At 44.3% G+C, this 18793-nt stretch overlaps 1 protein-coding gene across 1 annotated transcript in view; it reads left to right on the plus strand.

Moving 5' to 3' along the window:
* Positions 1-18793, plus strand: part of LOC145348171 (uncharacterized) — a 45689-nt gene that overhangs the window by 22702 nt on the left and 4194 nt on the right. Inside the window, exons 7-9 of the mRNA XM_080196364.1 lie at positions 1189-1284; positions 5655-5756; positions 17014-17063. Coding sequence (XP_080052490.1) covers positions 1189-1284; positions 5655-5756; positions 17014-17063 — 248 coding nt within the window. The remainder of the gene's footprint in view (positions 1-1188; positions 1285-5654; positions 5757-17013; positions 17064-18793) is intronic.

Raw genomic sequence — 18793 nt, forward strand, 5'->3', positions numbered from 1 at the left:
ATTTGGAGGATAAAAGTTGTCTAGGGCACCAGGAAAATAATTATTCATTGAATCCTACAGTGCAGAAGAAGGCCATTCAGCCCATCAGGTCTGCACCAACCACAATCCCACCCAGGTTCTATCCTCATACATTTACCCTTGTTAGTTCCCTAAACACTAAGGGTCAATTTAGCACAACCAATCCACCTAACCCGCACATGTTTGGAGTGTGGGGGGGAAACCGGAGCACCTGGAGGAAGCCCACGCAGACACAGGGAGAATGTGCAAACTCCGGACAGGTAGTGACCCCAAACTGGGAATTAAAACCAGGCCCCTGGCGCTGTGAGGTAGCAGTGCACCACTGTGCAACCGTGATGCCTGTGAAGTCACAAAAGCTTTCACATCGATGTAAAAGGGAATAATAGACTTCAACTTGAAGTTTCATGTAAAACACAGCACCTCTGCCCCACTTAACTAAAACCCCCTACCCTTCTGGGGACCATATCCCCCTATTCCCATCCTATTCATGTTATTTTAAAATGGGCAGGATATTGGGCCGGTTGTTAGGGATGTGGGCTGTTCTCCCCTTGATTTCCCTGTGTTTGATTTGATTTATTATTGTCGCATGTATTGGGATACAGTGAAAAGTATTGTTTTTTGCGTGCTGTACAGGCAAAGTATAATGTTCATAGAGAAGGAAAAGAGAGAGAGTGCAGAATGTAGTGTTGCAGTCATAGCTAGGATGTAGAGAAAGATCAACTTAAGGTAAGGTAGGTTTGCTGAACTTTGGTCACTTTAGTCATAGGGTCAAAGAGGTTTACAGCATGGAAACCGGACATTTGGCCCAACTTGTCCATGCCACCCTTTTCTTCTTAAACCCCTAAGGCTAGCCCCAATTGCCCATATTGGCCTATATCCCTCTGTACCCATCTTACCCATGTACTGTCTAAATGCTTTTTAAAAGACAAAATTGTACTTGCCTCTACACTACCTCTGTGTGAACAAATTTCCTCTTTGGACCCTTTTGTATCTCGCCCCTAGCACAGGAACGTGGACTGCACAGTCCCTGATAATTTGTATTCTTCATGAGCAGAACGGGAGACAGAGATCAGAAATGTACGTGGGCACCTGTGTACTCAACTGTGCTTATATGTCTTTGTGTGTGTGAGACACTTGTGCACTCTGTAATTCCATTTTGTTTGGTTCCAGCTGGCAGCAAAGTTCTGAGTGCACTCACTCTCTTCCATGACACTGTTGTCACAGTTGTGTCGGCAATCCTGATTGATGAAACATTGAAACGAGCTGGTGAGATTTAAGCGATAAAATTGTAACTAAAAGCTCAACTCTGCAAGTAATATCCTGTTAAATCCAGTGCGGCTAGGAAAAGCTAATTACACTGTGGTTTTGAGCAATTTTCACACCATCAACTTGTTTTGTTAACTATGCAAAAGAAGGCCATTTGGTCCACTGTGGCTGTGACAGTTCTTTACTAGACCACTCCAAATCTAACCCCTCTCTCTCCTCTCAGTTCTGCATCTCCCTTTGTTTGAAAAATGTTCCACTTTATGCTTGAATGATGCAGTGTTTACTATCTCAATGCTGCGGTAGAGCAATCGATAGTTCATTTATTTTATAAGTTTATTTATTAGCTACAAGTAGGCTTACATTAACACTGCAATGAAATTACTGTGAAAATTCCCTAGTTGCCACACTCTGGTGCCTGTTCGGGTAGATTGGCTATGTTAAATTCTCCCTCAATGTACTTAACCGACACATCTTTCGGATTGTGGGAGGGAAGTGGAACACCCGGAGAAAACCTGTGCAGACACAGGGAGAATGTGCAAACTCCACACAGACAGTGACCCAAGCTGGGATTCAAACCCAGATCACTGTAGCTGTGAGGCAGCAGTGCTAACCATTGTGGCGCTCCTTGTTCAGAAACCCTTGTATCAAATAAATTAATTCTAAACAAGAAGATATTGATAAATGGTTGTATTTCAGATTAGTTGAAGGTTTGGTGTGGAGTTCCCCAGGGGTTAATGTTGGGAACCTTGCTCTTGATCTTCCTCTTGAGGCAGCACAGTGGTTAGCACTGCTGCCTCACAGCATGAGGGACCTGGGTTCAATTCTCAGCCTCAGGTCACTGTGCACAATTTGCACATTCTACTCATGCCTGTGTGTGTGTGTGTGTGTGTTTCCTCCTGGTTCTCTGGTTTCATCCCACACTCCAAAAATGAGCAGATTAGGTGGATTGGCCATGCTAAATTTCCCTTTAGCGTAAGGGGCACTAGCTATGATAAATGCCTGGGGTTATTGGTATAGAGCCTGGTTGGGATTGTGGTTAGTGCAGGCTTGATGGGCCTCATTCTGCAGTGTTGACGACCTAGACTGTGGTGTTGAGGGTGTGATTTCAAACAATGCTGATGATATGAAGATTGGAAACATTGTCAACTATGATGAACTTCAAAAGGTGGTGGGTTGGGCCGATGAAGAGAAGTGTGAGGTGATTCATTTTGACAGGAAGGATATGGAGAGACAGTATAAAATAGAGTGAGAATCTCTTAGGGAGGTGCAAAAACAGAGGGACCTTCGTGTACATGAACATAAGTCTTTGAAACTAGCAAGATATCTTGAAAGTAGTTGATAGACCATATTGGCCAAGATTCTCCTATCTTGTCCATCCTGCCACTGCCAGCGAGAATGGAGAATTTGGCACTCAGCCAAAACTCCTTTCACTGCAGCACAACTGGAGAATCCCAGCTGCAGGCGAGGTTAGAGAACTTGGCCATAGTATAGTGCAAAAGAAAGCAGGTCATGTTGAATTTTAGTGCTATGTCCGGTTCTGGGTGCGTTACTTGGGGAAGGATGTGAATGCATTGGATAGAGTGCAAAGGAGATTCCAGCGGGAAGGAAAATTAGCCATGAGGATTCCTAGAATCCTAAAATGCACAGTGAGGCCATTTGACCCACTGGGCTTGCACCGACAACAACCCCACCCAGGCCCTATCCCCATAACCTCACATATTTACCCTGTTTATCCCCTGACACTAAGGAGTAATTTAGCATGGCCAATCCACCTAACTGCACATCTTTGGTGTTTAGAAAGAAACCGGAACACCCGGAGGAATGCACGTAGACATGGGGAGAACATGCAGCCTCCACACAGGCAGTCAACCAACCTGAGTCCCTGGAGCTGAGGCAGCAGTACTAACCACTGTGGTTGGGAGGACAGTAAGGGGGGGGAATATATTGGAATGCAATTCACTCCTTTGACCAAAACAAGAAAGACCTTGTTATATGAGAAAATTGTGTCATCAGTGGGCATGGTGGCACAGTGATTAGCACTGCTGCCTCACAGCGCCAGGGAATCAGGTTCAATACCCACCTTGGGTCACTATCTGCATGGAGTCTGCATGTTCTCCCCATGTCTGCGTGGGTTTCCTCCGAGTGCTCCAGTTTCCTCTCATGGTCTGAAAGACATGCTGGCTAGGTGCATTGGTCTGCTGAAATTCTGTCTCTAAACGTAACCAAAAATGGGCCGGAGTGTGACGGCTAGGGGATTTTTACAGTAATTTCTTGCAGTGTTAATGTACCCAGATAGTTGAGGAACAAATATGTAAGGAGATTACAGATAGCTCCAAGAAAAATGGGGTGGTAATAATAGGGGACTTAAACTTACCCAACATTGACTGGGACAACCATAGCATTAGGGGCTTGGATGGAGAGAAATTTGTTGAATCTATTCAAGAGGAATTTCTCATTCAGTATATGGATACTCTGACTAGAAAGGGGGCAAAACCTGACCTCTCTCTGGAAATAAGGAATGGCAGTTGACAGAAGTTTAGTGAGGGATCACTTTGGGACCAGTGACCATAATTCCATTAGTCTTAAGACAGCTATGGGAAAGGTCTGACCCAAAAGTTAAATTTCTAAATTTGGGCAAGGCCAATTTTGATGTTATCAGACAGGAACTTTCAAAAGTTGATTGGGAGAGTCTGTTGACAGGCAAAGGGATGTCTGGCAAGTTGCAGGCTTTTAAAATTGTGTTAACCAGGGTTCAGAGTAAGCACATTCCTTTTGGAGTGAAAGGCAAGGCTGGTCGAAGTAGGAAACCCTGGATCACTCGGGATATTGAGGCCCTGACCAAGAAAAAGGAGGAGGCATGTGACATATGTAGACAGCTGGGATCAAGTGGATTCCTTGAAGAGTATAGAAGGTGTCAGACAAAAAAATGTGTTCAGTGTGTCTTCCCTTTCCTCACTCCCCATGATAATTTCTCCTGTCTCTGCTTCTAAGAGACCAATGTTTAACCCTCTTCCTCTTTACATACTTAGAAAAGATCTTATTTTACCAACCAGCTAGCCTATACACAATAGGCTGAATGGCCTCCATCTGTGCTGTAAAAATCCTAAAATTCTATATCACTCTAAAACATTTGGATCTTAAATGTTTGTTATTTTCCTATGTTGTGAAGGCTGCCTTGGAGAATGTTTCAGGTAAGCGTTCTCCAAGGCGGCCTTCATGACATATGACAGCGCAGAGTCACTGAGCAGAAACTGATTGCCAAGTTCTGCACATATGAGGATGGCCTCAACTGGGATGTTGGGTTCATGTCATGTTGTTTTCCTAGGCCAGGGGGTTAGGTGCATTGGCCATGCTAAATTCTCCCTCAGCGAACAGTGGATTCTCCAAACAGGTGCCAGAGTATGGCAACAAAGGGATTTTCACAGTAACTTCATTGCAGTGTTAATGTAAGCCTACTTGTGACACTACTGAATAAACTTTAAACTTACTTCGACTCTGACATTTTCATTCTCTTGGAATACTTCTCCACACACTCTAAAGGCAAACAGCATTTAAGAAGGAGTATTTTATTTCAAGGGAGTGAGATACATTTGAAATGCTTGCTGACAATTGACGCTTTCAGGGCTCCTCACCAACTTGGTAGAGAGTGTACAAAAACTCTGCTCAACCATTCACTGTTTTTAAATGGTTGAGATCAACGATTGGTAATCAGGAACAATTTTGTGAGACATGTTCCCAGTTGAGTCCAGAATGCAGAATTCATCCAATCAATTTTTTTATTCACTCGTGGGACATGAGCGTCACTGCTTGGTCATCACTTATTGCCCATCCCTAGTTGCCCAAGGCAGTTGAGAATCAACTACATTGCTGTAGGCTCTGCAGTCACATATAGGCCAGACCAGGTAAGGATGGCAGATTTCCTTCCCTAAAGGGACATTAGATGGGTTTTTATGACAATTGACAATGGTTTCATGGTCATCAGTAGATTCTTAATTCCAGATTTTTTTTCATTGAATCCAAATTCCTCCATCTGCCGTGGTGGGACTCGAAACTGGGTTTTCCCAGAACATGAGCTGAGGTTCTGGATTAATAGTCTAGTGATAATACCACTAGGCCATCACCTTCCTTCTAGGGAACAATGAACTGGAGAGAATGATACAAGGTGAAAGTGTTCAGAACCAAGAATTTCTAATGGTCTCTTATAACTGAGAGACCTCTAGGAGGGGACAGTTAATGAATTCTGCATTGTATACATATTAAAAAGGGTATGTGATGTTAATAACTTGTGTTTATATGTTATAATGAGTCATTAAATTAATGTGATAGTTAGAAGTGCAGTTTGTGTATTAATATGATGTTATCTATTGCAGAAAAAGGATGTGAGCCAGCAGCCAAACTACCACAATATCTAATTCCTGCCACGGTTGTGCCATTTGTTTTAGTGTTGTCATTTCTTGCATATAATTTCATGCGTAAGTATTGTTGATGGTTTACACATTGTATCAAGACTGTTGTAATGGATACAAAATTCTGTGGGCAGGAATTATTTATACTTCAACAGTTGTTGCTCTAGAGATAGAGTGCAGAGAAGCTTGATTTCTGAGATGATGGGACTGACGTCCGAGCAGAGATTAGGTTGGTTAAGATTGTATTCTCTGGAATTCAGAAGAATAAAGAGGGGGTGGGGGTTGATCTCATAAAAAACCTATACAATTCTGACAGGAAAGGAGGATATTCCCAATGGCAGGGGAGTCCAGAACCAGGCGTCACACTTCGAGGATACAGGGTTGATGGTTTAGGATGGAGATGAGGAGAAACCTCTTCATCCAGAGAGTGGCCAGCCTGTGGAATTCGCTGCCACAGAAAGCAGTTCAGGTCAAAATACTGAATGTTTTCAAGAAACAATTAGATATAGCACTTGGGGCAAAGGGGACCAAAGGATACAGGGCCAAGACGGGATCAGGAGATTGAGTCAGATGATCAGCTGTGATCATAATGATGGATGGAGCAGGCTTGAAGGGCTGAATGGTCGCCTCCTGCTCCGATTTTCCATGTTTAATGCCTGGTGATCAGTGGGAACGCAGGGAAATTCTGTACCATGGCTGTCAAACTGCTATTTTGTGCCAAGTGAAGGACATTATGATCTGGGATACAATATTGCTCTCTGGTTTGTGCTGAAGTGGGAAATACTGGTCTTCATTCTAGCACCTATCTTTGAGGTGCTGCTGATCTGAGTGAATGAACTCCATTTACTAACCTGGCAGTTTGACACACTGGTGCTCTGAGATACTTTATTGAAATGAGCTTGGATGTGAGTTGGCTGAAGAATATTGTTTTATTGTCTGCATGATTCAGTGCCACTAACTTCCCACATCTTATAATCGGGAGATTACTTGTAAAAACAGAGGAACAATGAAAATTGGAGCAGAAGCAGGCCATTTGGCCCATTGAGCCTGCTCCACCATTCACCATGACCATAGTTGATCCCTCTAGCACCTTTAGACTGGAACTCTGATGTTGCCCATGGCTGGGATTCTCCAGTCCCACTGAAACAAATGGAATTTTGGCTTTTCCATTTGCACCGGCAGTGGTGGTGGGATGTACAAGACCAGGGAGTCTGGAGTCTAGAAATAAATCTATTTCCTTCCTAAATATAATCAGTGATTTAACCTCTAAAGCCTTGTGCTTCACAACGTTTAGTTATCTGCTAATATACTTGGGAGTTTTCTTCTTTCATTCTTGGGACATAGGCATTGCTGACTGGCCAATATTTATTACGCATCCCTAATTGCCCTTGTTCAGAGAGCAGTTGAGAGTCAACCACAATGCTGTGCCTCTGGAGTCACATGTAGGCCAGTCTGGGTAAGAATGGTAGATTTTCTTTGCTAAAGGAAACTGGTGAACCAGATGAGTTTTTCTAATAATCAACAACGGTTTCATGGTCATCAGTAGATTCTCAATTCCAGGTTTTTTTTTGAACTCAAATTCCACCATCTGCTGTGGCAAGATTCAAACCCAAATCCCCAGAACATTTGCTGAGTTTCTGGCTTAATAGTCGAGCAATAATACAACCCGGTCATCACCTCCCCATGTTTGTAACATTGAAATGTGAGACCGATGTTTTATTTGGCACATACCACCACATTTGCTCCTCCAAACCCCTGAGAAACTAATGGAGCAGCACTGTGATGCAGTGGTTAGTGCTGCTGCCTCACAGCGCCAAGGACCCAGGTTCAATTCTGGCCTCGGGTCTGTGTGGAGTCTGCACATTTTTCCCATGTCTGCGTGCATTTCCCCAGATGCTTCAGTTTCCCCCCACAGTCCAAAACTTGTGTAGATTAGGTGAATTGGCCATGCTAAATTGCCCTTTAGTATCTCAGGGGATTAACAGGGTAAATACGTGGGATTGCGGGGATAGCGCCTGGGTGGGATTGTAGTCAGTGCAGGCTCGATGGGGTGAATGGCCGCCTTCTGCACTGTAGGGATTCTAAGCTGAGCAATGAGCATTCCTGTATAATAACATTTGTTATAATCTAATGGGCTGCATTATTGCAAACGTCTTGCAGACTATTTTAGAATGCAGTTCATTTTCTAAAGCAGTCACACACTTTGCTGGCAGGCTGATTAGACTTTTTATTACTCAGTACTTGTTCGAATGTCAACCGGCTCTAAGCTTCCGTCACTTTTTGTGTAAGCTAAAGAGGAAGCCAACTCCACCCAGTTCTTGTATCCAGAGATTTGGCTGCAGTCAAGCCTTCTGCTCTGAATAAATGTTTGAACACCGAACCCATCTTATTTTGGTCGAAGGATCCTTAAGCGCATTGTCTAGTGGTTCTGGTTTCTATCCCCTGAGTCTGAAAAATACAAGGCCCTTAGGGATTTTTTCTTTATTTATTAGTGTCACAAGTGGCACAGTGGTTAGCATTGCTGCCGCACCGTGTCAGGGACCCAGGTTTGATTCCCGGCTTCGGTCAATGTCTGCAAGCTCTTCCCGTGTCTGCGGCGTTTCCTCCGGGTGCTGTGCTTTCCTCCCACAGCCCTTTGGCCTATGGAACCTGCACCGAAGACAATCCCACCCAGACCGTACTCCTGTAACCTCACGTATTTACCCTGCTAAACCCCTGAGATGAAAGGGCAACTTACCATGGCCAGTTAACCTAATCTCCAAGTCTTGGGACACTAAGGGGCAATTTAGCATGACCAATCCACTTAGCTTGCACATCTTTGGAGTGTGGGAGGAAACCAGAGCACCTGGAGGAAATGCATGCAGACACGGGGAGAACATACGACACTACACAGTCACCCAAGGTGGAATTAAACCTGGGTTACTGGCACTATGAGGCAGCAGTGCTAACCACTGTACAACCATGCTGCCCTATAAGATCTGAGTTGCTGCAGGTTATTTTCTCCCTGTTTCTGTGTCTGATCGCAGAATCCCTACAGTGCAGGGGGAGGCCATTTGGCCCATCGAGCCTGCAACGACAACAATCCCACCCGGGCCCTATCTCCTTAACCACGTGTACCCTACTAACCCCCCTGACACTAAGGTTGATTGGCCACGCTAAATTGTCCCTAACTCACACGTGTTTGGACTGTGGGAGGAAACCCATGGGGATAATGTGCAGATTCCACACAGACAGTGATCCAAGCTGGGAATCGAACCCAGCAGTGCTAACCACTCTGTCAGTGTGCTGTCCTGATGAAATAACGAAGCCTGATGACATTTTTTAAATTTTCTTTTGGGGTGTGTAAGTTACTGGCAAGAACAGTATTTATTACCCCTACCAGATTCTCTTCTGAAGAGTGATGAATTGTTGCAGTTCATGTAGTGAAAGTCTTGCAGGAGGTTTCAGAGTCTACCTCAACTTTAAATAAATGGTTGTACGTTCATATTTCACCGTAAACCAATGGTTTCATCAGGCCTGCCCAAACAAAAAGTTAAAGTATAACATGGAAATGATATCCCCATGTGCCTTCCTCCCCGTTCTTCAGGGCGGCACAGTGGAACAGTGGTTAGCACTGCTGCCTCACAACGCCAGGGACCTGGGTTCCATTCCAGCCTCGGGTCACTCTGTGTGGAGTTTCTCCCCATGTCTGCGTGTTTTTCTTCTGGGTGCTCTGGGTTCCTCCCACAGTCCAAAGATGTGAGTTAGGTTGATTGGCCATGCTAAATTGTCCTCTTATGTCAGGGGGGACTAGCAGGGTAAATACATGGGGCTGGGGGGAATGGGGTCTGGGTGGCTTGTGGTCAGTGCAGACTTGATGGGCTGAATGGCCTCCCTCTGCACTGTAGGGATTCTAAGTTGCAGGTCTGGAAGGTGTTGCTAAAGCTAACACTGTGTGGTGGAGAGATTGGATGATTAAGCTTCTGATCAATTTGTTATTCTTGGTTCTGGATTGTTTTGTGGTTATTGTTGCTATATCCACCTGGACAAGTAAGTAGCATCATAGATATGCCTTGTTGGTGGTAGAAAGGTTTTGAGGGACCAATAAGCTGTGTCAGTTGTCACAGAACAGGCACTGTCTCACCATACCACTGTCCTGCCATGCCACCCATCATGGCGATATGTTAAATCCAATTCAGTTGAAATTTGAATTCAATAAAAGTCTAATGATGACCATGAAACTATTGTTGATTGTTGTAAAAAATCCATCTGGTTCACTGTAGTTCCTTTCGGGAAGGAAATCCTGATCTAGTCTGGTTTACATTTAATTCCAGAGCCACAGCAATGTGGTTGACTCTCAACTGCCCTCGGAAATGGGCTTGTACGTCACTCAGGTCAGGGCAATTAGGGATGGGTAATAAATTCTGGTCCAGCCAGCAATGCCCATATTCAGTGGACAAATGAAAATAAAGCACTTGTTACTCTGAGATATTGATGCTGGAGTACTCCTGATGCTGTCAGTGGGTCACAGGGAATTTCCTGGACTTTATGGGCCAGATCTTACCATCAAGTAGCGCCTGTCTTTGGGCACGATAATTTGGTAAAGTCAAGTGTGAGGCGAGTAGCACGATCTGCGCCCGCCTCCATACCCGTTCCCTACCAAGGGCTGAAAATGGCTGCGATTGGGACCATTCCCGAAATGGACACAATGGCTATTTAAATGCATTTGAATTGGTGTGAAACAGACATGATCCACAAAAGTTTGATTCGGGCACTCCAGTTAGTGAGGGGGTAAGTGCTGAGCATCCAATGGCTCTCTGCTTCAGGTCAATGGGGTGGCAGCAGGGAGGGGTTCTGCTGCCTCTCTGCCTGAGATCAGTGAGGGGGAAGGGGGAGTCCGCTGCCATCCTGTTTGAGGTGAGTGAGGGGGAAGGCAGAGTTGGTTGCCACTCTGCCTGAGATGAGTGAGGGGGAAGGGGGATCTTCTGCCACTCTGCCTGAGATTGGTGGGGAGAAAAGGGGGGGGAGGGGCTTGCAATTGGTCTGGATGGCGGTGGGGGGGGGGGGGGGAAATAAAGGGGTCTGTTGTAGGGGTGGGGCAATGTCTGTGGGGGCCAGGGGGATGCATCCAGCCCAGGAACGACATGGCTGGGGAGCCGCATTCTATCATCTTTTGTCTCTGTGCATGCGTGGTTGGAGGTGCTGATCAGAGCTGCAGCCCCACCAAAAGCCTTTGGGGCATGATTTGGAATCGCTGCTATTTTTTCAGGCAGAATGTATATGGGGGCGCCTGAGAATGGGTCTAAAAGTCAGACCTGAAACACTCCCAGTTTCAAGTCCCATCTTTGCTGTCACCTGGCATGGACTATTTAATTCGGGTTCTTATGAACCTGCTGAATAGTAAAATCATCAGCAGTGTTCGTTAAAAGTGACCTTTGTTTTTCTCAGCTGTTTCCAGAATCTACTTGTAAGAACTCCCTTCACCAAAATCCCTTTATTTACTAGTCTGACAGCAGCATACAGAGTGCTCTCGGTTAGCATTCTGCAGTAGGAGTCCCAGAGGAACTAGCTCGCCTGGTTAAATACAGAGCAAGAGGCTCCCTTACTGGCCCATTAATTTGGCCTTTAATCAGGGAGTTCACATTCCAACAGGCCCACCTCAATTGCCTGATTAAAGTCATTACACTAGCTGCATGGAGTAGAATTCCAATAGTGCAAAAAGAGGCCATTCAGCCCATTGAGCCTGCACCAACAACAAGCCCACCCAGGCCCCATCCCTGTAACCCCATGTATTTACTTTGGAGTATAGGAGGAAAACAGAGCACCCAGAGGAAAGACACTGGATGCATGACTATTAAATGACTTTATTTTGCTGTAGACTATGTATAACACCTTCCCTGTGACTTGCATGACTCCAGTAAATGGCAGTGCAGATTAGAGAAGATATTATAGTGTTAGAAAGAGAAATTTGCTTTGTGAGGAAGGACAGAATCCAGTTAGTCAGAGTTGAGAGCAAAAACTGGTCTGATTGCACTCCTGAATGTATTCTATAGGCCACAGAATGGTGATGGTGCAATTGATGCAGATATGTGCAAGGTCATCTCAGACCAATGGGACTTAATTGCTTAAGTATTCATTGGTTGTTTTTCAGACTGGAGTATGATACACAATGGTGTTCTCCAAGGGTCAGTGCTGGGACTGTCTGTCTCTTTGTAATATATGATTTGGCAGAAAATATAACTGGTTTGATTAGCAAGTTTGCGAATGACACAAAGCTTGGTGGATTTGCAGGTAGCGATGAGGTCCATCAGAGGATACAGCAAGATATAGCTCAGTTGGGAACTTGGGCAGCAAGATGGCAGATGGAGTTTAATACAGACAAATGTGACGTAATGCATTTAGGAAGGTATAATACAGATAGGAAATGTACAGTAAATGGCAAAATCCTTAAGAGTATTGATAGGCAGAGGGATCTGGGTGTACAGGTACACAGATCACTGAAAGTGGCAACGTAATGAAGAAGATAGTCAAGAAGGCATACGGCATGCTTGCCTTCATTGCCGGGGTATTGAGTTTAAAAATTGACGAGTTACGTTGCAGCTTTATAGAACCTTAGTTAGGCCGCACTTGGAATACAGTGTTCAATTCTGGTCGCCGCACTATCAGAAGGATGTGGAGGCTTTGGAGAGGGTGTGGAAAAGATTTACCAGGGTGTTGCCTGGTATGGAGGGCAATAGCCATGAGGAGAGGTTGGAGAAACATTGTTCGTTCTCCTTGGAACGATAGAGGTTGAGGGGCGACCTGATAGAAGATTAAGAGAGGCATGGATAGAGTGGATAGTCAGAAGCTTTTTCCCAGGTTGGAAGAGTCAATTACTAGGAGACATAGGTTTAAGTTGCAAGGTATAAAGGAGGTGTACGAGGCAGATTCACAACCCTTTGGGTGAAGAAGTTCCTCCTCCTCGGTCCTAAATCAATTCCCCTTTATTTTAAGGCCATTCCCCCTAGTTCTAGTTTCACCCACCAGTAGAAACAACTTCCCTGCTTCTATCTTCACTATTTCCTTCATAATCTTATGTTTCTATAAGATCGCCACTCATTCTTCTGAATTCCAATGAATATAGTCCCAGTCTACTCGATCTGTCCTCATAAGCCAACCCTCTCAACTCCAGAATCAACCTAGTGAATCTCCTCTGTACCCCCTCCAGTGCCAGTATATCCTTTCTCAAGTAGGGAGACCAAAACTGTACACAGTACTCTGGGTGTGGCCTCATCAGAAACTTATATAGTTGCAACATAACCTCCCTGTTTTTAAACTCCATCCCTCTAGCAATGAAGGATAAAATTCCATTTGCCTTCTTAATTACCTACTGTACCTGCAAACCAACTTTTTGTGATTCCTGCTCTTTTCTTCCGACTGGTTCACTCCTCTTTGTCAATCATAATATGGTCAGTTTTTCTCTGGAGCTTTGGGCAACATCTTCACCCTGTATCCCACAAGACCTCATTTCACCTTACTTTAAAATTTGTCTTTTAGTTCAAGTAGATCTGGCTAACTTAAAAGATGTGATTTAATTGTGCAGAACTCTAATTTGGAAGAATTGGTGATTAACTATTGGCTTGTCCACATTATTTTGCCCAAGTGCAGGTTTCATTTTGTAGCAAGAGTCTAGGATAGTGAGGAAATAAAATGGGGAGAGTCATGGATACATGACGACCGTCCCCAACCACTCAAAGTAATTGACTCTCTCAACAGTGAAGGCTTATGGTCGATTTCCCACAAACTTGGCTGCCCTCAGAAATTTATCCTCATCTTCCGCCTACTCCACAATGACTGACGTGTCCTTGCCCTTAGCAACAGAACCATCACATACTCCAGGCGAGATTCTCTGGTCTCTTGCGGTGTGTTTCTTGATGGTGGGAGGTGGCTCACCATTGACCAGTGGTGAGATATTCTGATCCTGCCACTGTCAATGGGATCCCCCATTGAATCCGCCCCATTGAAACCTGCAGTAAGGGTGCACTGTCAGCAGGAAAAGAAGAACCCACCGGTGTGAACAGTCAGATCTCGCCCCCTGTCTCAATGAAGTTTGGGGTCAAACAGGGCAATGTCACAACCCATCATAATTCTGCATTTTATTCCTATCAAATTAGACACAAAGTATTGCGATAATCTACAGTTCAACTTGTTCCACATTTGACTCAAATTCAAATCCCGGTCATAAAATACCAGTATGTAGATGAAGTTGTATATGTAGCCATGCAGAAACTGAACTCCAAGTCATTGTCACTCCTTCTCTGAAAATGATATTAAGGTGAGACAATTAATCCAGAAACTCAGCTAATGTTCTGGGAACCCAGGTTCGAATCCTGCCTCGGCAGATAGTGAAATTTGAATTCAATAAAAAAAAAATCTAGAATTAAGAATCTCCTGATGACCACTGTCAATTGTTGGAAAAATCCATCTCAAGGGAAATAATTCTGCTTTTTTTTTCTTGATCTGGCCTACATGTGACTCCAGAACCATAGCAATGTGGTTGACTCTCAACTGCCCTCGGGTAACTAGGGATGGGCAATAAATGCTGGCCAGCCAGCGATGCCCATGCCCCACACAAAAAAAAAATAGTGGAAAGTATTATTGGGGCAGCATGGTGACACAGAATTGTTGCCTCACAGGTCTAGCGACCCAGATTCAATTCTAGCCTTGGGTGACTGTGTGGTGTTTGCAATTCTCCCTGTGTCTCTGTGGGTTTCCTCTGGGTGCTTCGGTTTCCTTCCACACTCCAAAGATATATGGGTTAGGTGGATTGGCCATGTTAAGTTACTCCTTAGTGTCAGGGGAATTAGCAGGGTAAATATGTGGGATTACAGAGATAGGGCCTGTGTGGGATTATTGTTGGTGTAGTCTCGATGGGTTGAATGGCTTCCTTCTGCACTTTAAGGATTCTTTGATTTGATACATATGAGAAAATGGGCTTTTTGCTTAACATCTGGAAATCTAAGCTCCTCATCCAATCAGCTTTCATCACGTAAAAGCTGCCCTTCCCCATTAATTGAGATTCACCATTTTCCACAGTCTCCGCTTGACAAAAGCAGACATAGCGGACAAAATTCAGTATCGCCAGCTCAACCTTTGGCCATCTGAGGAAAAGAGTCTTTGAGGCCAGGCTCTCAAGCTCGAGACTAAGGTCATGTTTTACCTGTTAGCAGTGGACCCACACTCTTATCTTCTTCAGACACTTAAAGAATGAACAGAAGGCATCCCAAAGCACTGGAGAATTATCACCATCAGTGCCTTCACCCTCCAAAAGTGATGGTATGAAAGACTGTCCAATTGGAGCATCCTCTTGCAAGCCTAGATGTCCCATATCATGCCTCTAACACTCAAAACTAGCTCCAGTGGCAGAGCATCTCAAACGTATGCCTCGTACCAAACACCAAAAGGAACTTTTCTCCTTGGAACTTGGTTAGAACATAAGAAATAGGACTAAGTATGGACTACATTTCCCATCATGCCAGTCTAATCATGGCTGATCTTAGGCTTCAGCTCCATTTTCCCATTTGCTTCTAATATCCCTTCATTTCCTTGAAGACCTCAGACCAACCGTAACCATATTCAAATATGGAGCATCCACAACCATCTCGGGTAACAAATTGCAAAGATTTGAGTGAAGTAATTTCTCTGTCTAAAAAGATCATCAGCCCCTTGCCCTGAGACTGTGCGTCCTTGTGTTTTCGATTCCTCAACCAATGGAAACAGTCTCTTCGCATGCACCATACCAAGCCCCTTCAAAATTTTAAGTTTCAATAAGATTGCTCCTCAATCTTCTAAATTCCAAGGAATATAGGCCCAATTTACTCAGCCTCTCATCAAAAGACAACCCCCTTATCCCAGGGGCCAATTTGGTGAACATTTATTGTATCCTTTCTGAAATGTTAAGACCAAAACTACACACGTTCCATATGGAGTCTCACCGACATCCTGTACAACGTGGCAGGATGTCTTCATTCTTGTATCCCAGTCCAATCTTGGGATAGTGGTATTTGCCACCTTAATTGCTTGCTGTACCTGCATGCCATCTTTCCAAGTCCCTTGTAAAATAAACCCAAATCTCTCTGAATGTTAATAATTACATGTTTCTCAGCTTTTTAAAAAAAAAATTATCTTGCTATTTTACCACCAGAGGGACTAACTTCACAATTCCTTATTGTAGAATCATAGAATCTTACGGTGCGGAAAGAGGCCATTTGGCTCATCGAGTCCACTCCGACCATAATCCCACCCAGGCCCTACTCCCACAACCCCACACTCTTACCCTGCCAATCCCCCTGACACCAGGGTCAATTCAGCATTGCCAAAGAACCTAATCCACACATCTTTGGACTGTAGGAGAAAACCGGAGCACCCGAAAGGAAACCCACTCAGATACAGGGAGAATGCGCAAACTCCACACAGACAGTGACCCAAGTTGGGAATTGAACCTGGATCTCTGGCCTCATGAGGCAGCAGTGCTGACCACTGTGCCACTGTGTCGCCCTAATAATTACATGTTTCTCAGCTTTCAAAAAAAATATGATATGTACTATTTTACCGTCAGAGGGACTAACTTCACAACTCCTTATGTTGTGTGCTCTGTCTGCCATCTTGTTTCTCACTCATCTAACCTGTGTCCGTCTATTTCTCTGCAATCTTTCTGTATCCTCCCTGCAGCTTGTCTTTCCACCTAGTTTGGTTTCATCAGCAAGTGGGTTGTGACAGGAGGCTCCCAGGTCACTCTTTTTAGGGATGTTCTTAAAGCATTCCTGAACCAATCAAACATCCCTATTGACTCATGGGAGTCCCTGGCTTGTGAGCGACCAAATTGGAAAAAGTCCTTTCAGGAAAGCACCAAATGCATCGAGAGATTTTGTGGGGAAGATGCAGAGGTGGAGTTGAGAACCAGAGAGAGAGAGAGCATTGAACTCCAACAACACATCTGCCAAGTCTTCAATCATGACCCACAGATTGTGCACTGGACATTTCAGCCGAGCCAGAACCGACTGAGTTAGAGTGAATTATCCTGTATCCCAAGGGATTGCCTAAGGAAAAAGGAAACTGGAGAACGTCTCCGGATTTAAAATGACACTCGCGCACTTCTGTCAAATGGCTTTATCTGTCACTTTAGCCAGGGCACTAAAATAAAGAGGCCAATAATATCATGAACAGCAAAGTTGGAAAACTACTGTTAAACCTTGGTAAACTACCTGGTTAGAAATTTGGAAAAGAGTTTACAGCCTGATATTCTGATTGTTGCGAAAACTTGCTCATTTCATTAACACAACTCAATCTATGTTCACATCAACAGGTAGAAAAAGGGATCAAGGGACAACTGGAAGGGATGACATTGAACTTGGAGTGAGTATGTTATGTGATGAGTTAGAGATACAGCTGTTTCTCTGAATTCTCCTGTAAATTAGCCTTCCTGAACCTTTAGCAGTCAGAAAAGGGAGATATGTCGTGAAAGAATAATTGTTATGGAGAACTCACAGATGGTTGAATAAAGGTAAAGTCTCCATAGTTCCAGGTAACCACTGAGGGTCACTACACCTTAGGTGTGGGTCAAGATCGAGAAGGCGGGGCCTTCATGAATAACCTCAGCCAGTGCGCAAATGGAACCAGTGCTGTTGGCGTTGCTCCGTATCACAAACCAACTGTCCAGCCGACTGAGCTGACCCAGCTAATGCTCCAGCTCCTAAGAAGCAAAATGGATGCACTCAACAGTGCCGACTGCAAGCAAAGGAGTTCGATGTTAGTGATACACAGATAAAGAAGATCATGTAACGCTAAACTGTGTTTAATATATAAAAGCAGAATGAAATTAACCCAAATCATTGTAGACAAAACATACAAAATTGAACTAATATCAAAGATTTGAAAGCCAGAAAGTTAAAAATTGATAACCACTTTGCAATACATGCTCTCTTGGCAATAGCCTAAACTTCAGAAAACAAGTGAAATAGTGGAGACATTGCATGTATAATGCAGATTTAAATATATTAAATGCCGTGTATTATTGCATAGCCTATAATAATACCTGGATGATATGGTTTACAATAAAAAATTGACAAATCTTGTTTATTAGGATAAACGATAGTAATGCAGTGGACATTGTCTATGTGGATTTGAGGAAAGCCTTTGACTAAGTTCCATATAAAAGGCTGGTTAACTAAGTTGAGGCTTGTGGAATAGAGGATCAGTGTCTAATCGAATAAAAGCATTGGCTTGAGGTGCAGAAGGAGGCAATTCGGCCTACTGAGTCTGCACCGACAGCAACTCCCACCCAAACCTTATCCCCGCAACCCCACGTGTTTGCCCTGCTAATCTCCCTCACATTAGGGGGCAATTTAGCATGGCCAATCCACCTAACCTGCACATCTTTGGAGTGTGGGAGGAAACACACGCAGACATGGGGAGAATGTGTTAACTCCAAACAGACAGTCACCTGCGACCAGAATTGAACCCGGGTCTCTGGCATGGTGAGGCAGCAGTGCTAACCACTATAACACCGTGCCCTCTTTACATTGGGTGGCAGACCCAATCCCCACCAAGATAATGGTCACTCTTTATCCCTTTGCAGCTTTCCGCTTGACCTCCAAAACCTGTCCCACCATTTTCCCCTCCCCTTCCCAACCCCTCATTCTCTTTCCTGGGGCTCCCAAAACCTTCCTGTGCTAAAAGCCCAGAGTTTACCTTAGCCTGGGAACCATTAGTCTTCTTCCCAGGGCCCCCCCCCCCTGCAGTTCCAGCATTGACCACTACTAGTTTTGGCACTGCAGGGGCTAATGGAGCTGCTGCCCTATCACACTGGTCAATATATCTTGAGGGCAAGTAGTTCGTCCCACCAAGGGCAGAAGTCATGGGAAGTTGAATCTGCCTAGACTGTGTTATTGCTGAGTGCCAGATATTTTTTTCTGCATTGGCCACTTTGGAAAGGTTCTGGTAAATTGGATGGACAGGGATGGGGAGTGTGAACAACGTGGCTCCCTGTAAAATTCAGCCCTATGTCTAAAAGTGAAAAACTTGATTGAAAGTCTAAATTAAAGAGACAAGTCATACATATAAATTTTAGTCAATGTTGTTGTTAC

The sequence above is a fragment of the Carcharhinus amblyrhynchos genome, chromosome 9, assembly GCF_965287045.1.
Source record: "Carcharhinus amblyrhynchos chromosome 9, sCarAmb.v2.hapA, whole genome shotgun sequence".
Classification (NCBI taxonomy): Eukaryota; Metazoa; Chordata; class Chondrichthyes; order Carcharhiniformes; family Carcharhinidae; genus Carcharhinus; species Carcharhinus amblyrhynchos.